Genomic DNA, 17,455 nt, shown 5'->3' with positions numbered 1-17,455 from the left:
TAGTTTTTTTCCAATAAAAATTGGGATTTAAACTCCTTCTTCCTGCAGGAAAAATGATTTCTATTCGTGGCTTCAAAAATTTTAAATGGAGAAAAATTTAATTTTTTTTTGTTTTTACAATACTTAGTTCCATCCCCTTGATAAAACATGGAGATTTTTTGCCTATAACAATTAAGATTTAAACTCCTCCCTTCTACAGAAAGAAAGATTTCTATTCGTGGCTTCAGAAATTAAAAATGGAGAAAAATTTAATTTTCTATCTTGACACTATTTACTCCCATCTTCTAAATACAAAGTGTAGTTTTTTTCCCTAAAAATTAAGATTTAAACTCCTCCCCTTTACAGAAAGAAAAATGTCTGCTCGAGGTATAACAAATTTAAAATTGAGAAAATATTTAATTTTTTAAATTGACATTATTTGATTGTCATACCATATATCTGTGTGCACGTTTTTCGGCATTTCTGAGAAAATTTTTATAAATTGATTATCTTTTATGGTTAATCACATAAATTTAATTAATGAAATTAAGGTAATAATGAGATACAGGCAATCCGCGCAACCTGACTATTTTCCAGAATTTTCCCCCCTTCTCAAACTCGCAACTTTACCATCTTTCCCCACCACTAAAAACCAATGATTTCAGGACTGTATACTTTGACTATAGTTCATAGAGAACAATATTCTCCATTACATTATTTGAATATGATAATTTATATATTGTTGCGTTGTAATATAGAAGTTATATTGTAATTCATATATAATTAATAATTACAATGTTAATGAATATTCATTATATCAGCTTGATAAAAAATTAAAACAAAATAGACAAAAAATGAATTCAATTTATATTTGAATTCTTAATAATATTATAAATAATTTTTTATCAGTAAAAATAGAATGAATTATTTTTTGACTGTTAAACATCAATAACTAAAGAAATAATTATTTAATAATATTTTTATTAAAATTATGTAATTAATAATTAGAACTTTTATATTTACATTAAAATTGAAAATATTATAAAATGTTTTTAATTAATTAAAAATAATTACTTTCGTTGACAAAATACTTAATTTTCAAAAATATTTTCGTTTTAATAAATTTATATAAAATTGACACCACTAAAATTTGACCACTGGACACTATGTATAGATACAGCACTGTTCGCGTACGAGAACTGACACTTTTCTTAGTCACGTTGCGAGCATACGAAATGGTCAAGTTGCGAAATATGCAGGTTGCGGGGATTGCTTGTAGTTGTAATTAACAATTTAAATTTTCGCGCCAGAAGATCATGCGCATTCATATTCGCGCACTCTTACCGTGTGTGGTCGGTATAATAGAGTTCTTGTCACTTTCAAGAAAACTGTTATTTTTTAATTAAATTTCAATTATTATGAACTGTGCTCGTTAAATAATAAAATAATTTAATAAATTTTCAATTTCTATTAAATATAAATTATTTTTTCACACTGTTTACACTAATTTCCTGAAAATATGGTGAAAACTGACGAGTTAAAATCTACAGATACGTGCCACTTGCACATATCAAGTGATTATATATTATTTATCAATTTAATAATTGAAATTCTTGCAAAAATTAACTATATAAATGTTCATTTACCCTCCCAATACTTATTTTAAAAAATTTTCATCAATTAAAAGCTTTTCTTTTGATAATTACCCCAATTCGACTTATTGTTAGATTCGCCCCAGCTGGGTCGAACTTAGGTAAATCAAATCCGCCAGGGCTAGCTTGTAATTTTTTAAAAAATTATTCTAAAATGTGTCTAATTAACATTAAATACTCATGTATAGAAAGTTTAGAAACAATCTATTAAGAAATGAATAATTTTAAAATTTTTCAAATTTCTAAAAAAGTAGCATATCTTCTATACAAATTACATAATATTTTTTAATCGGAAATGGCTAAAATTTTGAGTTAGGCTCCCACATAGCCCTTCTTTTTCCAAGAAGTTTCCATTGGAAAGTTCGTATATTTCCAGCGGAAACTTCTAGGAAACTTCCTGCAAATTATAAATGTCCTCACTGTTTAAAGTTGTCGGAGTAAACTTCCTGGAAGTTTCCGATATAAATTTATTGGGATATTGCACTGGAAATGTTTTGCAAAATTAAAGTGTATACTTCCAAGAATGTTATTTCTTAATTTTCTAGGAAATTACAAGGAATAACTAAAATTTCTTCTAACAAATTCAATCTGTAAAAATTGACAATTTTCCCAATGATAATTAGATAGTTTTTTTCATTTGTACACGGAAAAAACAAACTAACTATTTTAGCACCAAACTGCTTTATCCTTTATTAGTATGCAATTTCGTTTACCTATTAAAGTATGAAATAATGGTTTTTTAGTTTAAAGTAATTCCATACTAAATAAGTATAATGGTTATACTCTTTTAGTAATAGTGACGTACTTTAAAAGCATAAAGTTGATGCCCGCGAAGTACGACATATAGTCTACCTAAAATAGCAAGAGCTTCTTCCTTTTTGGTGTATAAATTCTTGCAACCTGCGTTTTGGCCTATATCGATATATCAATGGTTGGAAGGAGAAGGAGGCGTGGCCAAAACGCAGGTTGCAAGAATTTATACACCAAAAAGGAAGAAGCTCTTGCTATTTTAGGTAGACTATATGTCGTACTTCGCGGACATCAACTTTATGCTTTTAAAGTACGTCACTATTACTAAAAGAGTATAACCATTATACTTATTTAGTATGGACTTACTTTAAACTAAAAAAGCATTATTTCATACTTTAATAGGTAAACGAAATTGCATACTAATAAAGGATAAAGCAGTTTGGTGCTAAAATAGTTAGTTTGTTTTTTCCGTGTACTTATTTAGAACTTTAGGAGCAACAATATTTTCGATCCAAAAGTGTTTAAGTTATTTAAAAAAATATATGAAAAATTTTGAAATATAAACTCAAACAAATTTTTTACAGTGTATTTTATTTGAAACTATTAAAATTAATTTCAAACAAATAAATTTGTATTTCCTCTGAGACGCTTATATTTTTTAAGTAAAATATATAATTTTGTTGATTTAAAATTCAACTATATTATAAATTACAAACGATCTAAAATGAACTATATCAATTATTTGATATAATGTATTAAAATTACTTAGTTATATAATTGTTTATTTTTTGAAGTTAAAATAAAAAATGTGCATCATTAGCAAATTAAACTGATCCTCCAGTTTCTCACAAGCGTCAAACGAAAAGAACGATTCGTATATAAGAGAGTTTCGAAATCCCTTATACCAACGTGCGAGTTAATGCGTCGCGTCGTGTATTTGCGTTTATATGTCTCGCCGTCACACGGAAAAAATTAATTCAGTATATTTTACAAAACTGTGACGGAGTAGCGGATACAGCTCTTTACGAAACTGAGTTTTGTAAAATGTGATGGATATTTTCGGATAAACTACAGAACTTTCGTTGTTTATGCTGAATATTTCTGGAGTTTATCCTGAATATTTCGTGACATTTTACAACACTCAGTTTCGTAAAGAGCTGTATCCGCTACTCCGTGATAGTTCTGTAAAATCTACTGAATTCATTTTTTCCGTGCAGAATTTTTCCGGAACACGACCGTAACTACTACCGATAATTCAGTAATATCTACTTCTACTCGCCTGGAACTTCTATATGAAATCTTTCAGTCCCTGATTTCCTAAATATTACTGCATAGTTCCGGAATTTTTACATATAATTCAGGAATATTTACTTCAAAAGTTCCGTCCTTTTTCCGAATAAAAGGTCTGTAATAATTATGGTTTTTTGCACAAATCCTCGTTTTCGGTACAATTTCGGGAATTCCTAAGGAACTTTTTTTCCGTGCACAGGTTCCTGTACAGAAATTTGTACAGGATTCCTGTTCCAATATCCTGCAACAGATCCTGGTAGGTTCCCGTGTAAGATTCTTAACAGGATTTCTCAGCCCGCGTGGAAATGAAACTTTTTTTTTTTTTTTATTTATTAGCAAGTGAAACCTAAAAGAAGGTTTATTTCAGCTATACATTCAGTTCAAATACATGGAAAAAATATAAAAATTTAAAATAATTATTTACATAGAGTTTTTCTTTCCTATACTTTTAAGTTACATCTTTTAAAAAATTCAACAACACGATTACATTCCGCAATATTGGGTTCAGCTATTATAGTGTCAATGTTGAGTGGAAATTTCAATTTACATTGACGTAAGTCTTTAATTAGTTTTGCCCTTTGTGTGTCAAAAAGTTTGCATTGCCAAATTATGTGATTTAGATTTTCTGTTTCATAAAAACCATGGGCGAAATCGATTGCCAAGGAAAAAACGATTAGACCCATGGTTTAAACCTTGTCAAAAATCTCAAAAACCATTGCTTATGTCCGTTTCCCATGGTACAATTTCCCCTAAGAAATTTTTTTTTAATTTTACGGATTTTGGACCATGGCTAAAAACTTGCGAACCATGGGAAAATTATTTTGTTTAATTTACGGATTTTTTACCATTGCAAAAATCATGCGAAATATGAAAAATTAATTTTAAAAAATTCCCAATGGTTCGCAAGTTTTTAACCATGCTCCAAAATCCGTAAAATAGAAAAAAAATTATGGTTCGCAAGATTTTAGCAATGGTTTAAAATAAAAAAAATTATAAAACTTTTTCCCACAGTTTTGAAGATTTTAGCAATGGTTTAAAAACCGTAAGTTTAAAAAAAAATTTTCCCATGGTTCGAAAGATTTTAGCAATGGTCAAAAATCCGTAAATTAAGAAAAATAATTTTCCCATGGTTCGCAAGATTTTAGCACTGGCCCAAAATCAGTAAAATTAAAAAAAATAATTTTTCCATGGTTATAGCAAGATTTTATCAATGATTCAAAATCAAAAAAAATTTTTTTTTTAAGATTTTAAGAAGATGGTCAAGATTTTAGCAATGGTCCAAAAACTGTAAATTTAAAAAATTAATTTTCCTATGGTTGGCAAGTTTTTAGCAACCCTAGTAGAAATTTGTCCCAGTATAATTATCGTGGCACTGGACAGTTGCGCTGGAAGCTGTCTAGTAACTTAACACTGCAACTGGCTAACTACTCGAATGGAATGTCACGCTTTTTTCATCTAGTTATTGTCTAGCCCAACTTGATAAATTCTGATCAACGGTCCGTTAGAAAAACTAGACAAATTATTTCTTTTAAATATTCTCAAAATTTGTCTAATATTAAGATTTAATGTAAGAAACTAATTATACAATAATAAATTATATAATTACATTAATTTTTTTAAATTATAATCTAAATTATTTGAAGAAAATATAATGTATAGTAAATTGTTAAAAGCATAATATTTGTCAATACTGTTTAATTTTTAATTTTAAAAAAAAATTTTACTTTTGTAAAAGGATCACAAATATTTTCTGGTACACTGAAACATCCACTTTTTGATTGCACTGTAATGACGACTAAAACAAATATTTTTGTATTAGTAATTTATTATACAATTATTATTATCAACTTTTAAACACGAAGAGAACGCAATTTCAACAAAAAATCTCGGGGGTAACGGGGAGCGAACACGGGTCTGCTGGGCGCGAGGTACGCACGCTACGCAATCTGCTATACTAACGATATCCATCAAACGAAAAATATAGCAGATATATTTTAGTTCCGTGCTGTAGCTAGAAATTGCATGCTTTATATAAATATTTTTACTATTATCTGCCAAAATACATATTTTAGAATTTTAATTTTTTATAATTTACTGAAAAATAAATTTACACTTGAAATAACAATTTTAATCAGCACAAATTTCATTAAACCATTATTGTATTAAACAATAGATATTTTAAATTTTCTAAAAATTTAAATTTAATTTTTAATTTTTTACAACTTAATTTTAATATTTTATAATTTAAAATTTTTTTTAATTTAGCTATTAATCCACCTATTATTAAAATTATATATTTTATTTAAAAAGATTTTAAAAATTTAAGGCATAAAAACATTTTAATTTAAAAAAATAAAAAGAGAAATAAAATATAACCTAACTATGTAACAAGGCATATTTTTATTATTGCATTTTGACATTTTTTAAAAATAATTACTATTAAAATTATTATTTATTATTTTCTAAGTGAAAAACTCAACGAAAACAGTAATTTTTATTGTTTTTTAATATCAAAGGATAGAATTTATAGGTTAGGTTTTCTAAATTACACATTTTTTTCAATATCAATTGAGAATAAACTTTCTTAATAAAAAAATATATGATATATAAATGGAACAATAAATAAAATGCCAATAATAGATAATAGAATAATTTAATTTATAAAAAAGAAAAACATACTAATATATTCAGAAAACATGTGAATATAGATTTTATTTATTTATTATATTAAAATAATAAATTATGTTAATTTATATTTACCTGAATTAATTACAATTTTATTATTTAAGAAAATAATGAAATAATATAATAGTTACATGAACACAGATTTCTAGCACTTTTTCGTCTAGTTATTAGACATGTACTGCAGCGCTGCTGCCACGAAAGAAGACGAAAGTATAATTTCTAGAGACACTAGACAGAGCCATTCAAGCAACTAGACAAAAGTTGAATCTAACCAATTTCAAGTTCAACTTGAATGTTTTCTAAGACTGTTGGTCAAGTAACTTTACAGTAATTGTCTAGTTTGTCTAGAATCAGCGTCCACGAGAGAAACTGGCCAGTTACTAGAGTATTTCTAGTGCATCCATGACAAATTTCTACTAGGGAATGGTCCAAAATCAGTAAAATTAAAAAAAAATTTCCAAGGTTTCCAAGATTTCAACAATGGTTAAAAATCCGTAAAATTAAAAAAAAAATTTGCCATGGAAAATTGTACCATGGGAAACGGACATGAGCAATGATTTTTAAGATTTTTGCCAAGGTTTAAACCATGGGTCTAATCGTATTTACCTTGGCAATCGATTTCGCCTCTAGGGATCCTTTAAGGATCCGGTACAGAAATTTTTAGCTAGGTATGACATATGTATATTATGCATAATTAAGACAAGACTACACTGAGAAAAAAGGTTTGAGCTGACAACCAAATATTTCATTCAATATATGTGCAACTAAAATTTTTTGGTTGACACAACTAAACTTTAGTTGACAACAACCAAAGTTTGTTTCAGACGACTAAATAAGAAAATGAAAAAGAATTTGGTAGTCTCAACCAAACTTTGGTTGATGTCAACTAAAGTTTAGTTGTGTCAACCAAAAAATTTTAGTTGCACATATATTAAATGAAATATTTGGTTGTCAGCTCAAACCTTTTTTCTCAGTGTATAATTTTACTTGATACAGTTTAAATGAAATATCAAAATATTTAAAAGTTATTAATTAATTGGAATAATTTTTAGTTTTTGATTTCTATTTATATATGCGTTCTGCATAATGAAAACTTGTGTGCGTAGGTAAATATAATGTTTGTTTTTCTAGACTTGGTTATGTAACGAAAGTACTTTTCAGTAAAAGTGTTGGCTTTAGTCATGAGGGATGCGAGAGGTTTCAATATTAGTAGTGGTAGCAACGGTGGTGCGCAGTATTTTCAATGTTGGAAGTAGTAGCAGCGGAAATGGAGGCGATAGTATACGAGGGTGTTTTCATGGTATTGGAGGGGTGATAGTAACCTTGCAACCACCACGTTCTGGCAAAAACTGGAAGGGGAATTAACTGGAGTCTCAGTGGTAGGGTTGCTTTTCAAGAATACATAGGTTTTGAGTTGCAATCGTACAGAGTGGTAGTGACGGGCGTGACGTAGCCGGTGGAGGATGTATGCCCCTGCTGGCAACGGATCAAGCAATTATCAACCATCCTTGGTCAATCCATGGTGGCTTCATCCTCCAGGTATCTTTTTTAAACCTTTATGAATGTTCTTTTTTACTTATTGAGATTGTGCACATTCAAGTTGCACGAACGAAATCTTAGCCATAGTGATACAGAGTCAGATAAGGGTGAAAATCAATTACAATAATGAACTCTTAATTACAGTACATAATTAAGTGTCCTAGATTCATTTTGGTTTTAAAATATCAAACACAAATTAACAACACTTATGGATTCATTCTTTCTGGATTTCATATTTATATTAAAACATCAACATTTTTTCGTAAGTTAGGAAATCGATCTTCTCAATGGACAGTGGGGAAATAATTCCGTAGCGAGTGAGTTACAGAATAACACTGCTTTATAGAAACGGTTGCTTCATTTAGAAGTGATATCATGTTAAAATCCTCAGTTAATTAGTTTGCTGCTTTACTATGTTATTGACGAAAACTGTCTGAAAATTATCAAATCATTATATGTAATTGGGTAATTTATTTTGAAATGCAGTTTTCAACTTCATGGGTGTTAACGAATTATTGCTATATATCTATAGGTATTATATCTTGTAAAAAATATTTTCTATTCGCATGTAATTTGAAAAATTATTATTGTTATTTTTCTCTGGAATGTCTTTTCATTTCTTCAATTTATTAATCAAGTAGCAGTGACTAGTGTTATGTCAAATTTATTTTAAAAATCTATAAAAATGTTTCCATATAACTTAAGGATAAATCTATATTTATGTAGATTAAAAAATATGTCCATACATTTCTTAAAACTTAAAATTTATTTACTTTTATTGTTGTTTCGAGCAAAAAGGTATCCACAAAATACCCTTATAAAATTTCGTGCATGTATATATGTATGTCACAAAACATTACACGCTAACCTCACAGATAAGGCTAAAGCGATTTAAGTGAAACTTGGCAGTGTGTAAGGTATTGACCCAACTTAGGTTTATAAATGTATGGAATTCAGAAAGTTTAATTAGAGTAGGAAATATGACATTTTTTCAAAAATTTTAGACACAAAACATTTAATTATTGATTCTTTTTTAAATTACTTCTTCATTTTATATATATTTAGAATTTTGCTGTTAATAAATTACATTTTCATATTAAAATAATTGACTTATCGGAAAAATGAAAAAAATTCAAGATATATTTTTAAATTTCTAAAATTAAATTTTTGATTTTGTGCTGTTTAACACTTGTGAATATCTAATGTTCCTTATTTAGATTAAAAATTTACAATCTTAATATCTATATTAACAGATTTGAAACAGCGGTAAAATAAAAACCATTTAGAAATTTACGTAGTTTGGAGGAGTTCATCACTGAAAATGTAGTAACTAAATATTATTTGATAGTGCTAGTAGATATACATTCATAGTAGTTAAACCATTACAACTTAGGTCAGAATGACGGAGCATGCGCTGTTAAACTCCAACTATGTCATAAAAATGGAGTTTATACAGTTTCGCCAACTGTAATTTTATTTACTAAATAAAAATGTGTTTTTATCTACTTGTGTAGACACAGGAGAATTGCAATTTTTTTAAATCGCAATGTCTTTACACGGAGAAACTTTAGTTTGTAAAATTTGACATTATATAATACTAAATTTTACAAAAAGCCAATAGTAAACAAGGATACAGTGTTACCTTTGTGAAAATTACTATTTAAATATTAAACTGAGTGAGTATTCTTAATTTGGAAAGAGAAATATAATAATTATGGATTTATATTTCTAAACAGTAGGAAATTTTAATAAAAAAATAGGAAACTGAAGTTGGTGAATCGTTGAAAACGAGCTTTATAAATATATTAATAACTGAAAAAGAATTATGAAATTTACAAAAACTATTGAAAATATCCATCCCGTGTGAAAATAAAATTACTATAGTGTTTTGGGAATATTGACATAAAAGTTAAAAAGCCCTCCACAATAATAGAAAAAAATTACTACTATACATACTAAATTTTACCATAGTCGATATTAAATGTTCCAAGTTGCACTTTCAAATATCACAGTAAACATATTATTTATACTCACACATATTACATATTCTTGAGGAACGCAAGCTTTTAATAAATACTAAAATAAAGAACTTATTCTAATAATACACACATTCACATAATCGTCGCAATACCTGCTTGAGAAAAAAGTGAAATTCTTTATATACTAAACAACAAAAAGTATTGCCGCTTGCGAGAGAATTTCCACAAATATATGTTATATACCTGTATAAATCTAATTTAATATTTTAAATTTATTTAAATTTATTAATTAAAATATAAATTATTAATATAAATAAAGTAAAATTTAAATTAAATTCTCAAAATTAAATATTATTCAATAAATTTCATTTTGTGTTTCCTTCACTGTTTAACTTTTAGAATAATTTTAATTAAAAATTTGGAAAATTTCTCCAAAATTTTAAAAATAATTCAAAAAATTTATATTTTTTAAAAATTTATTATTTTAAATAGATATAATAAAAAAATACAAAGAATTACTTTCTTACAATGATTACTTGATACATACTTTTTTTGAAACTATTTTTTGTTTTGATTTTTTATTAAAATTTTTCAATATTTGATTTTCAGAAATTTTTATGAAACACTTAAAATAAATAAATTATTTTCAATAAAACACAAAATAATAATAAACACCTATTTAAAAATAATTTTTTTATATGAAATTATACATTTGATTTAATTATTATTTAAATTAATTTAATTTGTTAAATCTAAATATTGAATAAAATGTTCAAAATAGTCATTTCTCATATTTGCAAACTATATACTTAATACATATATACATATTGATAATATTACTATTACGTGATGAACCCAATCGGTTATACTCGGCAATAACCGGAAATTTTTCGTACATCATCGATAAAGTTCGACCAATCGAATGCTACTAAGAAATAAAATTCCTATTTTCAATGGGAATGTTTTCAAAAAACAATTTTAAGATGAGCAATATTTTTAGCACCTCTGCTTCTTTCCAATAAAAATAATAATATTTTTAAAACAGAGTGTAATATGTGAAATTTCAACTTTTACTTTTCATAATTATTCTAGTCAAAATTCTTTTTGTGAATATCTCTTTTTCCTAATTTATAATTCATATAGCTTTTATTAATCATTCCAACTTCTTATTGTAATTATTAATAATATACTATACTTTTAAATGATACCGATAAATTTATTTTGTAATACAGTAGTAGAAAATAATGTCATTTTTATCACTTCATCCTCTCTTACTATTGGTTTTTTCTTTTTTGTAAAAATAATTATTATAATGTCAAATTTTACAAACTAAAGTTTCTCCGTGTACTAAGAATCAAAAATTAATTATAAAACATTATTTAGAGGAAGACTGAAAAATAACATGATGAGTAGGTAGCAACCTCTTCCAAATTTTGTCGTGAGGGGTACAGGAAAAGTTTTTCAATAATCATTTGTTAATACTTAGGATTATTAAAAAGGCTATTTGTATAGGTCTTGTTTGACACTGAATCTTTCAAATAAATAACTTTTTTCTTCATGAAAATTTTTAATAAATTTTGTCAGAGTTGTATTCCTTGCAAAAAAAAGAATCGATTCATGCTTAGGGTCAGTTGGGGTAAATGGGGACAAAATCGCTTTTTTGCACAAATTACGTAAGTTTCTTCCTTTAAAAGATTATATTTGCGGGTTTATTCTTTTTTAATTATTTACATTCCCAGGATTAATTTTATGCAGCAGAAAATAATTTTGATAAGCTTTAAACGCATGAAACTGACTTTGGTTAATAATGACAAGCTGTCCCCATTTACCCTGAATTTTCAAATTTTTGGGGTAAATGGGGACAGCTTATCATTATTAACCAAATTAACAAAAATCAAAAATTCAAGTGAATTTCTGTTATGGGAGTCATAAGGAATAAGAAAAAAAATTTGCTATGATTTTTAAGTATGTTTTCTTTAAAATGCGAGACAAAATACTGAAACATTTTGACTTTGATTTTCAAGTTTTTATGCATTGAGCGATAACTTTTTTTATCTTGCTGCCAATTGTCACGATAAAAGCTTGGCAATACTCAAAATCTCTTGCAGGTAATCTAAAGATAAAATTTTGACGTTGGATTTAATTTTAAAACTGTAAATTAAGCTCCAAAACCTCTTGTCCCCATTTACCCCAACTGACCCTATAAAGTTTACATTTTACCAATATTTATAGAATTGATCGCTATTTTTATTTTTAACAAAAAGTTGAAATTTTGAATTTTTTTAAAAATCAATAATATAAGTGTTTATTATGACGAGGAAGCTAAATGAGTCATAAAATGAACAACTTTGTGACATGTTTCATTTAATATTAAAGCGTAGAGTTTTTGCTAATAGAATTTAATGTGTAGATTTTCCTGGTGTTCGATTTAAACGAATATGAATGAAAATTAAATTAACGAAATGACTATAATTTTTCTTCATGTGTAAAAATAAATTGTGTAGAGTTTTCTGCTGTAGTATTTAACCCTGCAGAATTAAATAATTTAAATTAAACATTCTTTTTTGTTTAAATGTAATGCGCGTAGAGTTATTTTTGTAGAATTATTACGACTAATTTAATACATTAAAAATAAATTTTAATTTTTAAATAAAGTGAAAATTTATATTTTATCTCTTAAGGTTTAATATTTTTTTCGTAAAAAAATATTTAGACAACTTTTTTTAAAATAAAAAAGTTGGGTATAACTGGCAAGGTAGTATGAAAAAATGGGACAATAATGTTTAAATATTGCAAAATAGTAAAAAATGATTAAAAATAACCAAAAATAGTCAAAAAACGTAAAAAATGTTAATTATTTATCAATATTTAAACATTCTTGTCCCATTTTTTCTTCTTTACATTTTTGTAAGAAAAAACCTCAGCTTCCGATTAAAAAAAATTGTACCTTTCACCCCGAAAATGTCAAATTTATTTTTGAATTTCATTTTTTTTTGACAAAATTTTTTTTTTTCAAAAATGTATATTTCCAATCGAAAGTATCTATTAGTCCCACCCGTGTTTCGTTTTACCCGCCTCTGGTGCTAAATGATACAAAATATTTTTTTCGGGATAATGAAAAAAGTTTACTTTTTTATGAAGATAGCGCAATGTCGTCTCAAGAAAATTTGTGGATAATTAAATTTTTTATCAAAAATCGATTTTTATTTCAATGTCTATAATAATAAAAGAGCGAAAAAAAAATTAATTTATTAAATGTATTATTATTATTTAAATTACTATTTATTTATTAAATATTATCTTTTTTTAATTAAATTATATATTAGTCAAATATATTAATAATATTATTTTATATTATATTCAAAAATTTATCAACAGAATAAAAAGAACCCACTGTCGGTAAAAAAGAAAACGATGTTATACTGCGCTCTGCATAACTCTATTGATATGTTTTTGAATTTTTTACCATCCCTTTTCTCATGAATTCGCCAAGCGCTCGGCTGGTCGCTATGTTGCCAGTTAAACACCCAAAAATTAAGATAAAATTAAAATTCAAAACTTTGATTTTTGAAAAGAACTACCTTGTAGGAAATAAAGAGGCGCACCTTTTTTCTTTTGGATTTTTCTTGTCAAACGAATAATTTATTTAATAATTAAAAAAAAATTATAAATTTTAATTTTCAAATTTCATTCAATTTTTAAACATTAATCGTCGTATCTGTGTCAAATCTTAATTAATTTGATTGGAATTTTGCATACATACGCGTTAGGGTCCATTAAAGACAAAAACATAAAATAAATATTAAAAAATTTTAATTGTAGAACAATTTTTTATCATAAACAAATACCTGTCGGTAAACACACACACACACACACACTTACCTTTGCCGGTAAAAAGTCTGCGGGGAAGTTCAAAGTTGAAAAAATTTTTAATATTTTTTGGTTTACCCTTTTCGCTTTATATAAGGTTAATGCACTAGTAATCGTCATCTTAAGCCGAATTGACAACTTTAATTGTGTATTAAACAATGTTAAACGGCATTTCTAAACTAATAATTAATATTTAAGAATAAATTAAAGTCTAAAGAAGCATAATTAACTCTTGTTTTTTAAAAATAGTATTATTGTTAATAATTATTTATAAATAAAGTTCGTAACATGCAAATGTGTTAGTTATCGGCAAGGATGAAAACTAATTGCCTTAGTGATCGTCAAGTAAAAGCATTAGTAATCGGCAGTAATATTAAAATATGAAAACAAACTTTTTAAATTGATTTTCTTATATATTATAGTATAATTACAGCAATTTACTGTTAGAAAAATCTGTATTAAATTTAATATATTGTATATGAAGCAAATATGCAATACTAGAAATGAAATTTAATATACATTTACATTCAATTTAAGGTTATGTGACTGTTAGGTATGTAATGTTAATTTTCAGTAACTTTTCTCATAAAATACTGAATGAATTGAGTTGAAATTTTATGGAGAAGTTCCAAATATGATAAAAGGAATGGTTGTCAAGTGCGAAAATGTTGATATATTGTTAAATAATTATTATAAAATACTTGAATAAAATAATTCTATATAATTCCCAGACAGCACCGTTTTTCGCAGGGAGTTCGCGGTGAGTTCCCCGTGTTAAGTTCGGAAACTAAGTTGGGGAGCTTCAGGGGAAGTTCAGGCGAGCTCTATATGTCCTCGGTTTTATAACTCGCGGTGCAAAGTTCAGGATAGTTATCCGATTAAGTTTGCCGAAAAATTGTGGATAAAAGTTTAGGAAATATTAAATTTTGAGTTTTACAGAAATTTGCTGTGTGAATTTCTTTAAAACTATCTCCGGAAAGTACTCTAAATAAGACATATAGGAGAGATTCTTTTTGAATCGCCCCAGCCCAAAAAGTCAATGTTCTGGGATTGGCTTCATACTTTGGTAAATTGTTGTCCTATATGATAGTAATAAATCCCTAAAATATAAACTCATTAAAAAAATATTTGTAGAAAGTAGAGGGGGTTGAAGTTTTGACGTTAAGGGTAACATTGTCATTTTCAAATCCGTATAACTATGACAAAAGTTAATGGATTTTAATTTATCCATAATGAATTTTAATGCATTTTTCACGTACTTTTCAAAAATGTATACGAAATTTAAAAAAAAATATTTTTAACCCCTTTTTTTCAAAATCAACCCTTATTTTTCGATTTTCACCCCTTCGGGTATTTTTTTTTTTTTATTTTCATTAGAAAGCTGAGGTTTTTTCCCATGAGCTATGTAAATATGAAAATGGGACAACAATAATTTTGTGAGAAACAGAATATTAAAGTAGGCGGTGCCGTTAAGGGTAACATTGTCATTTTGAAATCCGTATAACTATAACAAAAGTTAATGGATTTTAATTTATCTATAATGAATTTTAATGCATTTTTCATGTACTTTTCAAAAATGTTAACAAAATTTAAAAAAAAAAAATTTTCACCCCTTTTTTTTCAAAATCAACCCTTATTTTTAGATTTTCACCCCTTCGGGAATTTTTTTTTTTATTTTTTTTATTTTCATTGGAAAGCTGAGGTTTTTTCCTATGAGCTATGTAAATATGAAAGTGGGACAACAATAATTTTGTAAGAAACATAATATTAAATTAGGCGGTGCCTACCTAAATCCTCAAAGATGATCTCCAGGTATACCCCTTATCGGCACCGCCTACTTTAATATTCTGTTTCTCACAAAATTATTGTTGTCCCATTTTCCTATTTACATAGCTCATGGGAAAAAACCTCAGCTTTCCAATGAAAATAAAAAAAAATAAAAAAAATACCCGAAGTGGTGAAAATCGAAAAATAAGGGTTGATTTTGAAAAAAAAGGGGTTAAAAAATATTTTTTTTTAAATTTCGTATACATTTTTGAAAAGTACGTGAAAAATGCATTAAAATTCATTATGGATAAATTAAAATCCATTAACTTTTGTCATAGTTATACGGATTTGAAAATGACAATGTTACCCTTAACGTCAAAACTTCAACTCCCTCTACTTTCTACAAATATTTTTTTAATGAGTTTATATTTTAGGGATTTATTACTATCATATAGGAGAACAATTTACCAAAGTATGAAGCCAATCCCAGAACATTGACTTTTTGGGCTGGGGCGATTGAAAAAGAATCTCTCATAGGCAAATTTCCTGTAAAATTAAAATACAAGTTTTCAGTGAATTTTATAAGGTAAGTTTATTATAAATGTTTTATAATATTTATTAAATAAAAGTAAAATTAAAAAAATTTATTTTTCTCTTATTGCGCTTTCTTTTATTTTTCCCCAACATTAACGGCGCAATTTTCGGAAATAAATTTGGAGGAGCTGGGGATTGAACCCGGACGCGCAACACAACAGCCAAGAACCCTAACCACTAACCTAACCAACAACCTGAAGGTGGGTAACTTTCGGGTCTTTATAAGCTGCAAGCCTTGTCGTCATCAGTTGACACGAATGGCGGGAAAATTTAAAAATGTTTTCAACGAAATATTTTTAAATTCTATTATTAAATTAGTGTCATAATTAAAAGGGCATTGAAATAATATTGCAATGTTAATATTAATATTATTTGTGAAACTAGCAGCTATATAAAACGATTTAAGGTAATTCTTTAAAAATGAAATTTATTAAATACTGAATCTCGTTCTAAAAAATTCTGGACTTGTCAAATTTTTATTAAATTATTATTCAATTAAAAGTAACATAATTAGAAAAACTTTTTGAACATTTATCAACGTATGTTTATGGCTTTTAGCATTAATTAATTAATTAAATTTACCGAGTTGTATGGTGGACATTTAAATCGTCAATTTGTAATTTGATAAATTAATTTAAAAATTAAAGTATCTGCATTTTATAATAAATATTTATAATTATTTGTCAATAATAATATAAATTATTTATAATAATTGTAAATAAATTTCTTGCATTCTTTAAATCAAAATTTTTTATACAACGCAATGTTTTTTCATATTTTTTATAATAAAGAAACTTATTATTAATTTTTATATCTATAAATTAATTAAAAATCGTAATTAGCTACGATTATTTCATTTATATTTTTAACTATCTAATATTATTTAAGTATTAATATTTAATATATTATTATTTAATAAATATTTACCTATTGAGCAATGTTGTGAATTGACCAGGGAAAAACAGGAAAAAGCTTTATTGCTGGATTTTAAGACGGTTACGTGAAAAACTTGTTTTTTTTCAAAATTCGATAAAGACATAATTTTTATTTAAGACTTTTAGAAAATTGTAAAAACAATTGTATTTCCAAAACGGTTCACAGTTATTTGAAAAAACAATTATCCCACAAAACTAGATTTTAATACTTTTTTTTAAATCTAATAAAAGTGACTGGATGAGTTAAATCCTTCTATAATTAAATTGATGTTGGTACAATAAAAAAATCCTTCCTTTTTTATTTAAATTTTGAATCAATTTTTGTAAATACATAAATTTTTTTTAAATTACTATATATATAATATATATATAATATATATATAAATTTGACAAGTCCAGAATTTTTTATAACGAG

At 26.3% G+C, this 17,455-nt stretch overlaps 1 protein-coding gene across 1 annotated transcript in view; it reads left to right on the top strand.

Annotated features, from left to right (window-relative positions):
• The first annotated feature begins 7,804 nt into the window (after positions 1-7,804).
• LOC127286739 (zinc finger protein chinmo) overlaps positions 7,805-17,455 on the top strand; it is a 104,906-nt gene continuing 95,255 nt past the window's right edge. The window contains exon 1 of the mRNA XM_051313312.1: positions 7,805-7,895. Within this exon, the coding sequence (XP_051169269.1) occupies positions 7,820-7,895 (76 nt within the window). The 5' untranslated portion in view covers positions 7,805-7,819. The remainder of the gene's footprint in view (positions 7,896-17,455) is intronic.

Source organism: Leptopilina boulardi, unplaced genomic scaffold, assembly GCF_019393585.1.
Source record: "Leptopilina boulardi isolate dan_hultmark-lab unplaced genomic scaffold, ZJU_Lbou_2.1 LbouV2_122, whole genome shotgun sequence".
NCBI lineage: Eukaryota > Metazoa > Arthropoda > Insecta > Hymenoptera > Figitidae > Leptopilina > Leptopilina boulardi.
The sequence above is the reverse complement of the archived record's forward strand: the minus strand, read 5'-3'. Positions and strand labels throughout refer to the sequence as shown.